The sequence below is a fragment of the Pteropus alecto genome, unplaced genomic scaffold, assembly GCF_000325575.1.
Source record: "Pteropus alecto unplaced genomic scaffold, ASM32557v1 scaffold8, whole genome shotgun sequence".
In the NCBI taxonomy this organism is placed as follows: Eukaryota; Metazoa; Chordata; class Mammalia; order Chiroptera; family Pteropodidae; genus Pteropus; species Pteropus alecto.
Window position 1 is genome coordinate 5,525,258 of NW_006494609.1, and position 16,154 is coordinate 5,541,411.

The following is a 16,154-nucleotide window of genomic DNA, read 5'->3' on the forward strand; positions in this document are numbered from 1 at the left end:
GAGTATATTGGAAAGATGGCCGGGGTCCAGATGGTATGGACCACAGATCTTACAGACCACAGGGAGGGTTTGGATTTTATTCTGGGTGTGTAGAGAAGTCATGGGTGATTTTAAATGAGGAAGGGATGGTTTCCCTTTTAAAAGGTCACTCTGACTGTTATGTAGAAAATATTCCACAGGGGCAAGGTTAGGATCAGGGCGTCCTATTAGGATGCTGGTATGCCGTCTAGAGGAGAGATAGAAACGTCGGTATAGTTAAATCGATCATAGCGTAGCCAAAGCTCTCCCCTGTCAGGTCCTGGGTTGCTGGGGTAAGCCTGGAATATCCTGCCAAAGAGTCAGGGAATCCTGGGGAGTCTAAGGGTGGGGAAGGGGAGATAGCAGGTTGTGGGGTGGCGGGAGGTGGCAGGGCATGGCATGGATGAGAGCCAGACCTAATTCTGCTTCTTATTAAACTGTGTGACTTTGGGAAAATTATTTAATCTCTTGGGACTTCAGTTTACTCATCTTTAAAATGGGGATAATAATAGTCTTAGAGTTTTTGTAAAGATTCGATGACTTCAAGTGTAACCTACTGGAAGTAGTGTCATGCACAGAGTAACCGAGATCGAGTGCTTGCTATGGCTTTGTAGCTATTGTTGTAAGATGTGTGTGGAAGAACTGTGTAACAGCCTTATCAGGGGCTTCCCAGAATCATGGAGGACCAGATGGACATTGGCCTGGGTCCTGAACACACTGATCAACTCTGCTCCCTTCTTAGGGGCTGCCTTTAGCCTGCCCTGAACCCCCCGGTTCAGCCCTCACCCCATGGCAATCCTTCCTAGAGACAGTCCCTGCTTCCTGCCCTTGCATGCTCCACCCTCAGCCATCACACGGCACTGCAGGAAGCATGTTCTGCACCTCTGAGGTGCACCCCACAGATGGGGCTATGCCAGGCCCTGCATTTGCCTTGTGGTGAAGTCGGGGGCTGTCTGGCGTGGGGTCCGCACTTCTTGAGTCTGTCCAGAGCCTCTACTATTCCGTTTTGCTGTTCCCCTGCTAGTTCTGGCACCACTTGCTTCGTTAATGGAGAATTTGTCAAGTAATGGGAATAATTAGCACAGTGGGGGCCTTACTGTGCCCTGGAAAGAGAACAGAGAGAGCCATCTCACAGACCCAGACATGATTGCTGGGCAGGCTTATTTCTCTTGTCTGCGTCTCTCTCCCCATCTCTTGCACGTGTTTGATTTTTTTTTTTTCTCTTTGTGTAGAGAGAGCTGGCTAGGAGAAAAGACTCGTAAATTGCACTCTTGCTGGGCTAGTGCTGCGAAAGCTGGATAAGATTGTCTTCTTGGACTGGATAATTTCCCTCTCCCCCTACCTCCTTCATGGGGGAACATGGGCTGAGCAGCTAAGTTGATTCTGCCCTCCCTTTCTCTTCCCCGTTTCCTCTCTCCCACCAGCCCTCCCCTCTCTCCTTCTCCCTGTCCCCTCATGTAAAGAACTCACTGACTCTCAATTGAAACCATTTTAATGGTCCCAAGAGGCGAGGATCTTGAAGGGTGATTATCTTCATTATAAATTATTAACTCTCCCAGCAGCCAGATGGCTTCCCAACCCACGGCTTGGAACTCTGGGCTAGAGAGGACCGCTGGCTGGGAGAGGGGAGAAGGGAGGAAGCTCAGTGGTGAATGACCACAGCTTTGTGGGTTCCAGCTGCACCTGGGTGCTGGGGAGGTTGTCAGAACCTTGCAAGGCCTGCATTCTGTGGTCTGCAGGGAAGTTTGTTGCTGGAGGTTTTGCCCACCAGACAACTCAGGGCTCCCTGGGAGATGGAGTAGAGGTGGTAGGCAGGGAAGAGACTAATGCCATGAGAGTTGCTTTTAATATCTACCTTAAAGGATTGTTATTCGCAGTAAAAAGGTGTGATTATTACCTTATGCTGTGTAGCCTTTACCTCCTTGGATGTTCACAACCTCTTGGAAGGCATATTCATTTTTCTCCCCTATTTATAAAAGAAGTACTCGAATTGGATAGGTCATAGAGTTTCCCATAAGGTCACTTGGTCAATAGTTAGTGGAAAGACAGAGCCTGGTTTTGACGTCCAGTCTAGTCGCCTCTTCCCCACACCAGACTTCTCCTTCCTAGTTATCTATACCCTGCTCATCCTTCAAGTTTCCACGTAGTTTCCTCCTCCTCTGGGAAGAGCTCCCTGACTACACTAGGCCAAAGTCACTGCTTCTGGAATCTCTCGCACTCCATGTGTAAGCCTGTTTAGTACTGGATATACAACTCCAAAGGGTGTCACCAGTGACAGGCAAGTCCACTTCATCTGGAGATAGTCTGCTTAAGATAAAAACATAGACTTTCCCTTCACTACACAGATTCTCTCCTTGAGGGCCATAGAGTACCTGTGGAACCTCTCTCCTAATATGAGAATGCTTCAGATCTTTGAAGATACTCTTTATGTGGCTGCTGAGTTACCTCCATCAGCCCAAACATGCTGGTACCTCCAAAGGTTTCTCGTATAAAGAGACTCGGGTATGACTCTTAACATTGTCTGTGTCATTGGGATGAAGTTGAAAAGATGTCCATCTATCCGCTCACCTCTCCCTGAGCAGGCCAGTTGAGGCACGAACATCGGCCATGTTCGCAGGACGTCAAGGACAGCAGCAGCAGTGATGGTTCACATATATTGGTACTTATCTCTGCTGAGCACTGTCTTCAGGGCTTTCCTTTGTACTAAGTATCTTACTATGGTGACTCATCGTTATCATATCCATTTTACAGGTGGGGCAACTGAGGCATAGAGAGCATAAGCGACTCGTTCAAGGTCGCACAGGCAGCATGTGTTGGGTCTGGGATTTGAACCCAGGCTCCAGCCGATGCCTTTAACCTCTATGAAAGGGGTGCTTATGCTAACACCAGTGTTCTGTCTGGACCGTACAGACCGACCTGCACTTGGCAGGGCCACCCCTCACCTTCAGTCTACGTCCTCATATTGTTTAGGCTCATGTCTTTCCTCTCTACTGGCATGTAAATGCCTTGCAGGGTTTGAGTTATTATTATTATTTTTAATCTTTATATCTACACCATGAGTGCTCCATGGATAAAAAATGTTAACAAAAACACTTCCTTTCAATTTACTATCCTCTAGCTTACTTACACCACTCTCAAAAGAGTGGGGCTCAGAATAAAAATCTAATGACCACATTGACCCAGATGACTAGCTCCTTTTCCTTATATTTTCATTAACGCAATCTAAAATAGCATTCTTCCCCCTCCCCCGATTCAATTCTTATTTACCATATAGTTACAAATCATACCTTCCATCCTTATGGGTTGTTTATTTTGGAGGATAAGTTGTATAGCTTTCCATTTATCTCCATCCACTTTTGGCTTCTGAGACACAGGCTGCAGTTGAAGCTGACCTTGGCCTCTCGGGGTCTCACGACATTGTCCCCGTATGCTCACTACCTCTCAGTGTCACTTCATTCACAACCATGACCGGTTCCATCCCAGCTCTTCCCTTTTCATCCCCGCTCTCGATGGACATGCGGAATGGGATGCAGGGCCTGACCTCACACCAGAAACTGCCTCCCAAAGGGTTCCTCACCACGCCTTTTTCTGAATGCTGTCGTTAGCCAGGGACGAGTTGTCTTGTTTCTGTCCACCTCGCTTTCCTCCTACCATGAGAATCTTCTCCAAAAGACGGGCCGAAGTCCATCTGTTTTATAACTCCTGTGTGTTCCTACTACAATACATGAGTATTCTTGACAGAAAAGGAATTTAGGTTAGTCTGACATGACTATTTGTTAGTTTTTATGGAAAACTTGGTTTTTAAAGAAAGAAAAGAGAGTTCAAGTTTTCTTTTTTATTTAAGCCTCTTCTTTTTACTCTCCATCTCGTTCCTCTTCCAGCACAATATAAGCTTCAAATGTCCTTCTCTACATGCCCTTTTGACAGACAGGAATTGAGGTCCTCGGAGGCTATCTTTCTTTCCTTTCCCTAAAGAGGCGGAGACAGAGAACTGAGGGCAGGGTAAGCTTGGTGGCTGCGGCATTGTAAAGTTAGAAGTAGTCCAGCATATTTCAGGGGAAGAAGAAAAGCTATAAGGATGGGTGGTATTCTTAGACACGAAAAAATTGTGCAAGAGAGAACTGGGATATAGAGTGGAATGGGAAGAGAGAAGGGCAGTGAGCTCCCTGTTGCAAAACCTGTGGATGTTTGCTGATATTTTCTTGATAAGAGTTTTGGCTCTGACTTGAAGTATAACATACAGATAGGAAAATACATAAATCATAAGTGTCCAGCGCAACCAGTGCATTTTCACAAACCGAGCACAATGCGCAACATCACCCAGATCGAGAAACAGAACTCCTTTACCCTTTTTGCCTTCCTCTGGTCCTTAACTACCCCACGTGTAACTACTGTTCTGACATTTAACAGCATAGAATAATTTTGCTTCTTTCTGTACCTTGTATAAATGGAACACACACAGTATGCACTCTTGAATGAGACTCATACATGGTGTTATCTGGGTGAAGACCAATCATGCATACTCAATGCTATGTAGCATTTTGCATGAATAGACTACAATTTATTTATCCATTCTATTACAGTTGGACATTTTCTAGGTTTTGGCTATTATGCATAGCATCGTTATACACATTTTCATGAATGTCTTTGGTTGGACATATGTAAACATGTCTGTTGGTATACTGAGGAGGGGAATTGTGGAGTCACGGGGTAAAAACGCTCAGCTTTAGTAGCTGCTGCCATGGACTTTCCCCAAAGTAGTACCGCCGTACTTTTTAAAATTTAATAAAGCTCAAAATTACTCTATAAGTATTATCATTTCCATGTTGTTGGAAACATGGCTAACTAGCTGTAGGAATGAGTCTGGGTTTAAATCCAGTCTCACCTGATGCCAAAGCCCATGCTTTTTCATCACTACCCCGAACTGTTTTCACATCTTGGAGAAACTTCATGCCTTCACCTCCCTCACCACCTATAGTACAGTCTTTTCTGTTGCATTAATGTAGAGAAGACTGAGTGTGTGAGACAGTCCTAATGGTGTCGTGTCAGGAGAGCCATAATTTAGTTGATGGAGCACATCTCTGAGGCTGTTGTGCAAGAATGAGCCTGCCTTCTCCTCCAGAGTACCTAGGATTAGAGTGTGCCCACATTCTATGCCTTTGCCCAAGGACATAGGCAGGTGAGGGTGTACAGCATTGGCAGTGGGAGTGAGACATTTGACATGTATTTCAGATCGTAGGAAGACCTGCTAGGTATTGGTGGTCATATGAGATGAAAACTTCTGACAATATGTCAATGACGATGTTTTTGAAGGTCTAGTAATAGGAATGTATCAGTCAGGACTCTTGGTCACAATCCAATTCAAAGTTGCTTAAGCAAAAAGAAAACTTTTTGTTTGTTTATGTAATGGAAGTCTGAGGATCCATTGGACTTCAGGCCTGGCTGCCTCTAGTTGCTAAAAGAAATCACTAGAAATCTATTTCTATCGATCGTAGCTGTTTTTTTCTTTGTCTTCATTCTTAGACAAGATCATCTTGAATTGTAATAATGGCGTCTGTCATCCACTCTGGACTTCATTCTAATAGTTTGACAACATAGTGAGGAGAGAAGGCTCTTCTCCCAATAATTCCAGCAAAAGTCCCTGAGTTCACTCTAATTTGACTCAGTTTGGGTGACTGGCCCATCCCTAATCCCTAATTACAGAGGCAGGAGATAGGAATGTGCTAATTGACTAAACTGGTCATAGGATTTGGGATTGGGATGAACCCCACCTAAATGACCCGGACTGAGATTGGTGGTGGAAAACATTTTATGTTCAAAGGTGAGTGAGGGCTGGGGTGAACAGGGGGCAAGTGAAACCAATAGAGAGCCATTGTACAGATTTTCTGCTCCCACTAAGGAGCATAAGAGGGAAGCTACTGAGAAGTTCTAGGGAAAAAGCTGGAAAGCCCAGCTTGGGGAGCATGGCACAGCAGCAAGGGCTGGGCTTGAGGAGAGTCATCATCAGGCCTTCAGCATCTATCCTGGTTCTAGACACAGGCCTGGCTTTCTCCCAAGTCTGTCTCAAGAGAGCAAAGAAACTGCAGAGAGGGCACCATGCCTGTGGTAAATAGTCCACGTGTCAGAATCGTGTGAGGGCCCTGCCTCCTAAGCAGCCAGATAGTGAGACATTTGCAAAGATGTTAACCCCACATAAAAAGCGTGCCATTCAATAATTATGTAAATTAGCTGGCAATTAGATAATGTCACTCACTTTCCCTTTCTTGTGAGATTTCCACACAACAGATAACAATTTTTGAGCTTTTGCATCACACCGTACCCTCCGTGCAGGCTCTGGGGCAAACCACCCGCACCCATGGCTGCTGGGGCCATCCTATGGCTCGAGAGAGGGTGGCAATTGGCTGACCAAGCGGGGAGAGCTCTCTGGCTCCCCTTTTTCCATTTCCTGTGCCTTGCCGTAGCCCGCTAGAGGGCTAAAGAAGGCTAAAGAATAAATGCCTGGGGCAGTTGGCTTGCCGCCTGTGATGGTTAATATAAGGTGCTCTTTAGCTTTTGGCCATTTTGGCTATTTCCCAGAGGCCACAGGAATGTCCACAATCTAAGGGCTTTAAGAAAATGTGGGCCTATCCTAAGGGTGTCAAGTCTAGATAAACTCAATTCTGATGTTACCAGTCCTGAAATCAAATTCTGCCTGGCACCTATGGGAAAGAGAGCTTGGTTTTCTTCAGTCAGCCTTTTTGATCCCCCACAATGCCGGCAGGGCAACCTTGGTGTCACCAGTGGTAGGCTGGGCTGGAGGGAAGGACTGAGAATCTGATGGGAGAGGCTCAGCTGGCAGAGTGGCCGCCCCAGAACAGGCTGGGTAAATTCCCATGATCCTCCTCATGGGGCAGTTTTCCTGGGCAGCTTAGTTCTTAATTCACGAGTTTCCTGGATCACTAAGCTTGTGCTGCTTTGCCCTTTGGGGTCATCTGAGTCGGCGTTCAGAGAAGTAAGGGGGCTCAGGATTGTTGCTGTTGTATAAAGTGGAGTGAGGTGACTGCGTGGAACAGAAATCCAGTGATTCACAGGGATGCTCTACAGTTTCTGTTTTCACTCTTCATTCTTTCTACACAAGTTTCCTGAGCTCCGACTCCATGCCAAGGTCCTGGGGCAGGCACCGTGGTCATGCAGACCTGCCCCCAGGGAGCTCCCCAGTGAGTTTCCAGAGCCTGGGCTGTTCCTCGCTGTGCTTTGTCTCTAAGGTACACTTGCCGCTGCCACTTTTTGATGCCCTCAAGGATGAGAATGCTTTCTCACTCTGCTTTGATACAGCAGTAACTGGAAGGAATCAGAGCTCAGTTAGGTTGAATTGAGCAAGTCATTTAATTTATACAGACAAATACATGACTTTCGGAGGCCCAGAGGTGAGTTGATAGTATAGGCCAGTCTGAAAGTTTCTGGAACTGTCCATTTAGAAGACCTCCCATGTCCCTGCTCATCCATGATACTGGGTCCTCCACGTGGATGTCCTTGCCTCCCACTGAGGTGCCCACTGTTTTCAGCCATCTGACCCTGGGCCTCGCCTGTCAGCCAGTGGACTCACTCGATCTAAACTGGCAGGACTGGGAGTCAAGAAGGAGGTAGAGCAGCCAGGACAGTGTCCCCAGGAAGCCTCTTGGGCTCACACACCATAGGCTCCATTGTGTACCGCGTGATTTTTACATTCTTGGCTCATCAATAATCCCAGGCTTGGGATACCCCTTGCAAGAGGTATGTTCTTTCTGCCCCCAACTGTCTTGCTTCCTCCTCATCTAAATCCAGTGTGTGACTGGGAAGAGGAGACAGGAGCAGCTGTCCTCTGAGTACATTTTCCAAAAGTGGACACTTTTCAACTGTTTGATATAAGGAAATATGTAGACGTGGCAGTTGCTGAGACTGGAAGGAGCCTTCTTTTTAGGGCAAGGAGCTCCTCTCTGCCCCGGGATGTTGTCTTTTGCCTCGGCTGGCATACTTTACCTCGTACAGCAAGCACAGTCTTGGGGACTGGGTCGCATCATCTAGCCTCCTGATATTCACCTCGGACTTCATGTCTTCTCGGTCTAACAGCAGCGGCCTCCAACATATCAGCCTGCTCCAGTCTCAAGGCCTTTGCAGGGACTATTACTTCTGGAACATTCCTTCACCCTCTTCCAAGGCTTTCCTTAAATCATATCTTCCCAAGGACTCTGATTTGTGGTGTTTGCCTTTTTCCATGGTGTGAATACTCCTGGCATAGTTGATTTCATGATACTGAAGTGACACCAACCAGCTTAGAAATTTCTGAAAGTTTAACTACTGGTTCCCAGCAGCCCGTATGAGTTGGCATCTCCACATCGCCGTGTCTAAGGTCCATTTAAATGCCCATTGCACCACTGGAGGCAGCCATGCCACACTGGGAAACATTGCACAGACAAGACCTTCTACAGAGCAAAGATTTCCTTGTAATGGGTTCAGTCAGCCTGCTACTGATGGGGTTTATTTGTGGGAATAGGTGTTTGTTCTTGGTTGACAGCATTTTCCTCCTCAAAGCAGGGGTAATCATTAGCTTTGCTAATGTGGTCATCGTGAAGACAGTGAATGGTAACGGTCTGACAGAGACCATGGTGAATTATCAAATATGCCAATTAATAAGCTGCAGCTTGCACAGCTCTTGGAAATTACACTCTCGGGGCTCATGTAAACAGAGGAGTCAACTCAGCTAGACTGGTGTGAGTCTGCCTTCAGAAACCAGATCACCCACTTGCCTGGTTGCATTTCCAACTGGTATAAACTACATGTAATGTGTACTAGGTGTGTGACATTCCTTAACGACTCATTTGTTGTCCGTTCTCATCATTTTTTAAAAAGCATTTGTGTTTTAGCATACTGTCCCCGCTCCACAGGCATGCACACACTCATACGTACACCATACATACACCAGGGATACGTACACCATACATACACCAGGGATACGTACACCATACATACACCAGCCCTCTTCTCCTCCCTTCCTATCTGGAAATGAGGAAGGAAGGAACTAGTGTTTATCGATTGCCTCCTATGTCCATAAACTCATGCTGGAATCGTCTCACATATGATCTCATTTAATCCTCTCTCCAGCTTTGGAGAGAGGCTTTTATTTTCTCTACTTTACAAATGTGGAAATAGAAGCGCAAATAGGTTAAGAAATTGGCTTAAAGTTCCACGTACAAGAACCGGGATTCAAACTCAGCCTTTTTAAAAAGTCTTGAAGCACATATTTCTTTTTCAATAAGACCTTTTCCCTCAACATTTAGTAAGAGAGAAGGATTGTTTTGCTCATTACTCACCTTCTAATTTATTTTTACTGATTTTTATAAAGATTTCTTTCAAAAAATTAAAGGCCGCCTACATCCAAGCATTGGCTTGTCAGATTGAAAAAGAAAACCTTAAAAAGAAAAAAAAAATCATTTTCATGTCTCTTAATAGACAAATAAGGTAAAATTATGTGTGTATTTGAGTGTATAAAATGTTAGCACTTACCTTAAACATAAATGTTGGCTATGTGACCCTGTGATATGAATATTGCAAAAATGTGCTGATATGGCTTTGGGGTTTTTATGCTATTTTTGCACATGGAAAAACTGAGTGCATTATTAGGAGCTGAGCTTGGGGTCCTGCAGTGCCTCTGGAAGAGCCTAGGTTCTCCCTCCTATGTGAAGCACCAAGCACTGTGGGAATCACACTCAGCACTCCATCAATATTTGTAAAATAGGATGCAATATTTTCCTGATATGTGCCCTAATCTTCCTCTTCTTCTCTCCTTTCTCCCCGTACCCCTTCTTCCTACAGGTCTTCTTCTGGAGTCCTGGGAGGCAGGTTATGGGCAGGACTGCCTCTGGCCTGCACCATGAAGCCTGAGTCTGCTTCTGCTCTGCCCGGGGCCCTGCTCTGCCTGAGCACTCAGCTTCTGACTGCCCTTCTCCCCGCAGCCCCCAGCTGCTAGGAGGTAGAACTTCAGGACTGGTCCTTGGCCTGCTTCTACCTTTCACCTGGCTTGCCTCACCACTCACTCCTCCTCCATCACAGCACTGCCTACCCCAGCCCTCTCCCCGGCCTACCTGGCCGGGGCATTTGAGGGTCTGTTGGGAGGAGTGCATTGCTGAAGCCTTCCACCCACCTCCTTGATTTTCCTCCTTGAATCAAGGCCTCCGGATCCACATGGATAGCTGAGATCTGTTCTTGGAGAAAGACACTTTGCTCCTCACTCCAGGCCCTCATTTTCCCCACCTGAATGCCTCTTCTGCTGCCCTGTCTTTTCCCTCCGCCTCTTTAGTGAATTTCCTGCTTGTGTGCCCATCTGGGGCTGCCTTGTTCACTTTCCTCTTTCCTCAACCTCTCGATATCTGTGCGTGTGCCTCCTTCCTCTTGTGTGCTCTCTGTCCCCCAGCCTGTCTCCTCTTCCTTTCTCCCTTCACTGCAAAGGGGCATCATCCCCTGAGGGCTGTTCCCTGGCTGTCTGGTCCTCCGGGCTTTGTGCCGGCAGCCGCGATGAGCTTCCCCGTGCACTCGGTGTTCTTCACCCTGAAGGTGAGCGTCCTGCTGGGGTCCTTGCTGGGGCTCTGCCTGGGCCTTGAGTTCATGGGCCTCCCCAACCAGTGGGCCCGCTACCTCCGCTGGGATGCCAGCACACGCAGCGACCTGAGCTTCCAGTTCAAGACCAACGTCTCCACAGGGCTGCTCCTCTACCTGGATGATGGTGGCGTCTGTGACTTCCTCTGCCTCTCCCTGGTGGATGGCCGCATGCAACTCCGCCTCAGCATGGACTGCGCCGAGACTGCCGTGCTGTCCAACAAACAGGTGAATGACAGCAGCTGGCACTTCCTCATGGTGAGCCGGGACCGCCTGCGTACGGTGCTGGTGCTCGACGGTGAGGGCCAGTCTGGGGAGCTGCAGTCCCAGCGGCCCTACATGGATGTGGTCAGTGACTTGTTCCTGGGTGGAGTCCCCGCGGACATACGACCTTCTGCCCTGACCCTCGAGGGAGTACAGGCCATGCCCGGCTTCAAGGGATTAATCTTGGATCTCAAGTATGGCAACTCAGAGCCTCGGCTTCTGGGGAGCCAGGGTGTCCAGTTGGATGCTGAGGGACCCTGCGGTGAGCGTCCTTGTGAAAATGGTGGGATCTGCTTTCTCTTGGATGGCCACCCCACTTGTGACTGTTCTACCACGGGCTATGGTGGCAAGCTCTGCTCAGAAGGTAAGGTCCTCTTCCCCATTCCTCTATCGTTAGAGACCCACACAGTGGCTGGGGTGAAGGCTAAGACCCCTGATAGAAACCGGCTCAAAAGTTGCTGCTGTTATCAAACATGCAACTAACGATCTTCAGCTGTATGTTAGATAATCGGGTCCTTTTCCCAAGGGGGTGCTGGAAATCTTTTGCTTGCTCTTAATGGAAAACCCATCAGATCTCAGAAGAAAGAGAATCCTGGCTACTCAGCCATGGGCTCCTTACTCAAATGTTTGGCCGTACTCAAAGGGCTAGATGGAGTAGATCGCAGATCTGTGCCTAGCTCAGCTACATCCACCTCAGCACAGATTAGCAGAATCGACACAGGGCAAGAAATCAGATAGAAACGGGCAAAGTGGTTGTCTCGATCCCTTGAGAATTGGACCCTTGGGGATAGATGGGAACCTCCCATTACTTCCTCCTTATAATCCCTGGCATAAGGAAGGCCTGTGCAAAGAAGAACTAAAGTGGATGGATTATTGGTCCATGCTTGGCCCTGCTGTACACCCAGCCCTTTAGCTGTGCCCCTCCTACCACAATCTTTTGGGGAGGCGTCTGGCGGGTGGACGAAGCATCTGGGGATGGGCCTTCTTGCCTCCTCATTCTTGCACTAGGATTTTTTAATATGAAGTTCCTTTTTCCTTTCCTCTCCTCTCTGTGTATGAGAATGGTAGAGGAAGGCACCAAGACTGACAGGAGCCTTGTCCAACCAAGCCTCTGAGGGAGCTGGCAATACTCAGCATAGCCTCGGAGAACCTCCCAAGTTCAGCTACAACTTCCCAGGGAGAGGGAGGAAGGGACTTGTGCCAAAGGACTTAGGCTGCTCTCATTTTATTCATCAAATTCTGCCTCTTTGGGATTAGATCTAAAAGAAGTGGCTCAGACTTTACTCACAATCCAGATACCTGGACTTCTGGACTCACTAAAGTTCTGGATTTCAGTAGGAAGACCTACTATGTAAGAGCTGGCCATATGAGTATATGTTGGGAGGTTGGGATGAGAAAGAGCCACGGAAGTTACATTTCCTCCCATGCTTTTCGAGTTAAGCCCTCAAGCCTTCTAGGGATGTTGGTGTCGCCACGCCATGCTGGTATCTTCAGGGAGGTGGTGGGATGGTACAGGGCAGAACAGTGACTCTCAGCCTTGGCTGCACATTAGAATCACCTGGAGAAGTTTAAAAACTCTCAGGCCACACCACAGACCAATTCATTCAGATGCTTGTGGGGCAGTGGGTGGGATCCAAGCATCTGCATGTTTTCGAGTAGGTGGAGCCAGGTAAGTGTCTTAGCCCTGACTCCAGGGGTCTCTTCATTCAAGTGAGGCTTCACTGCCTTGCGATTTGTAATGAAAAAATAGTGTCTGCGGGTGTTGCTAAAACTTTTACAGAACAGCCGAACCCCTAAAGTAGGTTATAGTTGATAAGAACTTTAGCTGCTAGAGCTATTTAAAAAATGTTTTAAAAATAAAAACAAGGTTTTTTTCACAGGTGATATGTGCCGAAGACTAGGACACTTTCAAGGTCTTGTCGGAGGCCTTTGTGTAGGTCACATACGGGCTATTTCAGGAGGGGTCCCTGGGTTCCTCTGCTGGGCTGGGCATGGTATCTCCCTTCCTGAGGACAGGCTGCAAGACGGGCAGATGCAGGACACACATGTCATCCTTTGTGGCTTCTGTCCCCCCACCCCCCACCCAGAACCCACTGGAAAAAGGGATGGGGAAGAGGAGCTGAGGCAAGCCCAACCCACAAAGCCACTTTGGGAATGTGGTTATCGAAGCACTTCTCACGAGCAGGTGCCTTCTGGAGCTGACTGCTGTTCCAAAGCTTCTTGGCTTTGGAGAAAGTTCTGCTTGAAGACGCTGACGTGATGACTTGTTTTTCACTTGCCCAAAGGATCTGTTCAGTTCTCAGAACTTGCGCTGAAAGCTGGCATTCTTCCTTTCTAGGGACCAGGGTGTTTGCAAGTGTGTTGTTAACTTGCTGATTATCCCTGATTGCATTTTTCGGTTTAAAAAGAACTCATTTCCTCTGGGCAGGTCTGGATCAGCACTTTTCTGCAGGAAGAATCTCAATCCTGTATATGTATACAATTTTTCTTCTCTTTCTGCCCCTTTTTTGTTTTGTTTTGTGTGTGTGTGTGCATGAGTGCATGCATGTGTATAAGGTCTCCGGTGGAATTTTTTGGAAGAAATCGAAGACAATTTTTTAATAGTTAAATATATATTAATAATAGTTCTTCCTACAGGCTTCAGATCATCTTGTGGCTATAGATTGATACTCCAATCTGTAGAAGGCCAACACACAGAATAGCTCATTTATTCTCCTGATACGTAAATAGAATAAATAAACCCTGTAGTAAGAGGAATACTTGGTTGGCTTGGAACAGAGCAGTGCAAAGGTCGAGGTGAGGGTAACTGTTGGGAGAAGTATCCGAATTTACTGTTGATAACTTGGAAGCTGTTGGTCTTGGTAATTGTAATCATGTCTAATCACAAAAATGCATTGCAGTCTTTTAGAAAAGATTCGTTCTCTCCACACAGTTAATTTTTAGACTAAGCGGGGGAAAAAACTCACCTGTAACATATTAAGGGGGAAAAAAAAATCACAGCAGCTGCTGAGTGTCAAGCAGATCTGCGTAAAACAAGATATATAACCTAAACGAATGCTTACCCATTTTCCTAAAGATAATGTGGTGAATCAGGTAGTAAAGATGCATCCATTCCTTCCCCCCTCCCTGCTTTAAATCGCACATGTCACAGAACTGAAACTAGGGGACTGATTCCCAGCAGTTGGTCCTGGGTACCAGGCATCTGATTGTCTCAATTTGCAGGATGGGCTCTGCCATTTGATTATGTGAGGGCCTGCATTTGGCATGGAAGATCTGTTTCGTACTTCACGCTTTAGCAGTTCAAGAGCAAGGGGAGCTGAGAGGGCTCCTGCCACTTCAGATGGATGTGGTCAGGGCCTGTTGGAGGCGCTCTCTGTGGTCCATTAGTTCCTAGCATGCTGGCAGCCTTGATGTTTTCTTGGCTTGTCTGGCTTTCTCACCCCAATGGCTCCAAAATGTCTCCATGCTGCACCCCAGGAAGAATGCATAGAGGGACCCCATTTTTAAATGTGCTTTGGGCTATTTAGAGCTCCTGTTGGGTGTCTTCTCTGGGTAAGACCCAGAAGACACCAGTTGCTGTGGGAGAGTTGGACCTAGTGGTAAGAGGTACCGGACACAGTACCTTCTCTTCTGTGTAGTGAATGGCTTTTAGCTCTGGCCGCAGACTGAACCACACAGCCTACACGGGAAGACTTCATTCTAAGACTCCCAACCCAATTAATGGTCATGTGGAACATTCTGGCACATGATGGAAGGAGAAGAAGTCCCACCTAGATTTACTTCTAGATGTTATGTTTCTAAATAAAATGTTTTGGTGCTTAACTTTATACTTGAGCATGTCAATGTTTAATCTTGCCTTTTCAGTAATGGTCTTGAAGGACAGAAGAAGTGCAGTTAATTAAAAATAAATTTTAAATTATAAGTACCAGGTTTGGGATTTAGTTGAACTATGGCACAGCATATTCACCTGGTTTTTGTCTGTCCTGTTATGGGCAGCCTTGAAGCTCACCTGGGAATGAGGATGTAGCCTGAGCTCCCTCTAGAGAGTAGTTCCCTCATGGGTCATTGAGAGTTTGCCATTACTTTGATGAGTTTAAACTCAATTGTTTGTTTTTAATCCATTCTTAGTTATGAATGTACATGTATTGAATTTCTCAAGAATCTGATGGTCATGAAGGTGTATAAATATCAGTACAAGTCTCCCTGAACAGTACACTTAGCACGATGTCAGCCTTTTGCAGGTGAGGTAGGGACAGGGCAAGATGGAGAAGTCTTCACAGGTCGATCTCTATTTACAAAGCTCATTACATTGCCTGCTATGTGCAGGAGCACAGACCAGAGGCTGCTTGTCTTGAGTCTCAGCTGTAAAGTTTTCAGGTGTTGGGATCCAGCAGGGAAGTATAGCGGTGGGTGCTGGTAATAGGGACCAGAGCATTATCACAAGCACACCGTTGTGTGGTGCCCACTGGCCTCCCATCCCCCATCCCTCCTACTGTCTGAAGATGATATCCTGCTCAGGTTGGTTTGACTGATGGCTCAACTCCTCTGCGTGGCCTTGCTATGCCTTCCTGAAAGTGAATTTCAATCAGTTTTTACTGAGAATTTTGTGACTCTTACCCCATTTCTCAAAGCCAGAACTAGGATAGAATGGTATGCCACGAGGAGGTGCTTACCCTTGAGAATTTACCAAGGGGCAGAGGCATCTGAAGCTGTAGTTAGGTGCCAGTGATTGCCCTGGCTAGATCCTCCTGTCGTGTGCACTTGTGTAAAAACACAATCATCTCACCTCCCCCTTTCCAGTGCACATCCTGCCAGAATTGTAATAGGGCTTTGTTCCTAATCTGTGTCAACCCTGAAAAGTCTGGGCGGTGGGGGCTGGAGGAGAGTGGTGAGTAATCAGAGAGTAAAAGCTGACTCCTTTCAGAATCCTTCTCCCTGGTTTGGAGACTAGCACAGAAGCGAGGCTTTAAAACATACACAAAGGAGGACTGCTGCTTCTGAGACATGGTGCCTCACCCACATTCAGGAGTTAGGTGGGACCAGCCCAGCCAGCAGGGGCTGTCACTAAATGGAGCCTGAATAGGGGTCTGATTGCTCCTTTTTCCTCCTCTCCTTCTGATTACCAAGTGAGATTTCCTGGATATGCTGTATGCTAAATGGCAGAGCAGCCGCCTGCCACTTGCTCCAATTATCCCTCTTTTAACTGCTGAGAGAAGAGCAATTTTTTTTTACCCCCACCCCCCAATAGCTTCTCTGCCTCC

The 16,154-nt window shown here is 47.0% G+C and overlaps 1 protein-coding gene across 2 annotated transcripts in view; it reads left to right on the top strand.

Moving 5' to 3' along the window:
- NRXN3 (neurexin 3) overlaps positions 1-16,154 on the top strand; it is a 1,437,186-nt gene that overhangs the window by 53,197 nt on the left and 1,367,835 nt on the right. For both annotated transcript variants that reach the window (XR_003044103.1, XM_025042053.1), the window contains exon 2: positions 9,850-11,257. Coding sequence is in view for 1 of the 2 variants with exons in the window: in XM_025042053.1 (XP_024897821.1) it covers positions 10,549-11,257 (709 nt within the window). In the remaining variant the exon portion in view is untranslated. The remainder of the gene's footprint in view (positions 1-9,849; positions 11,258-16,154) is intronic.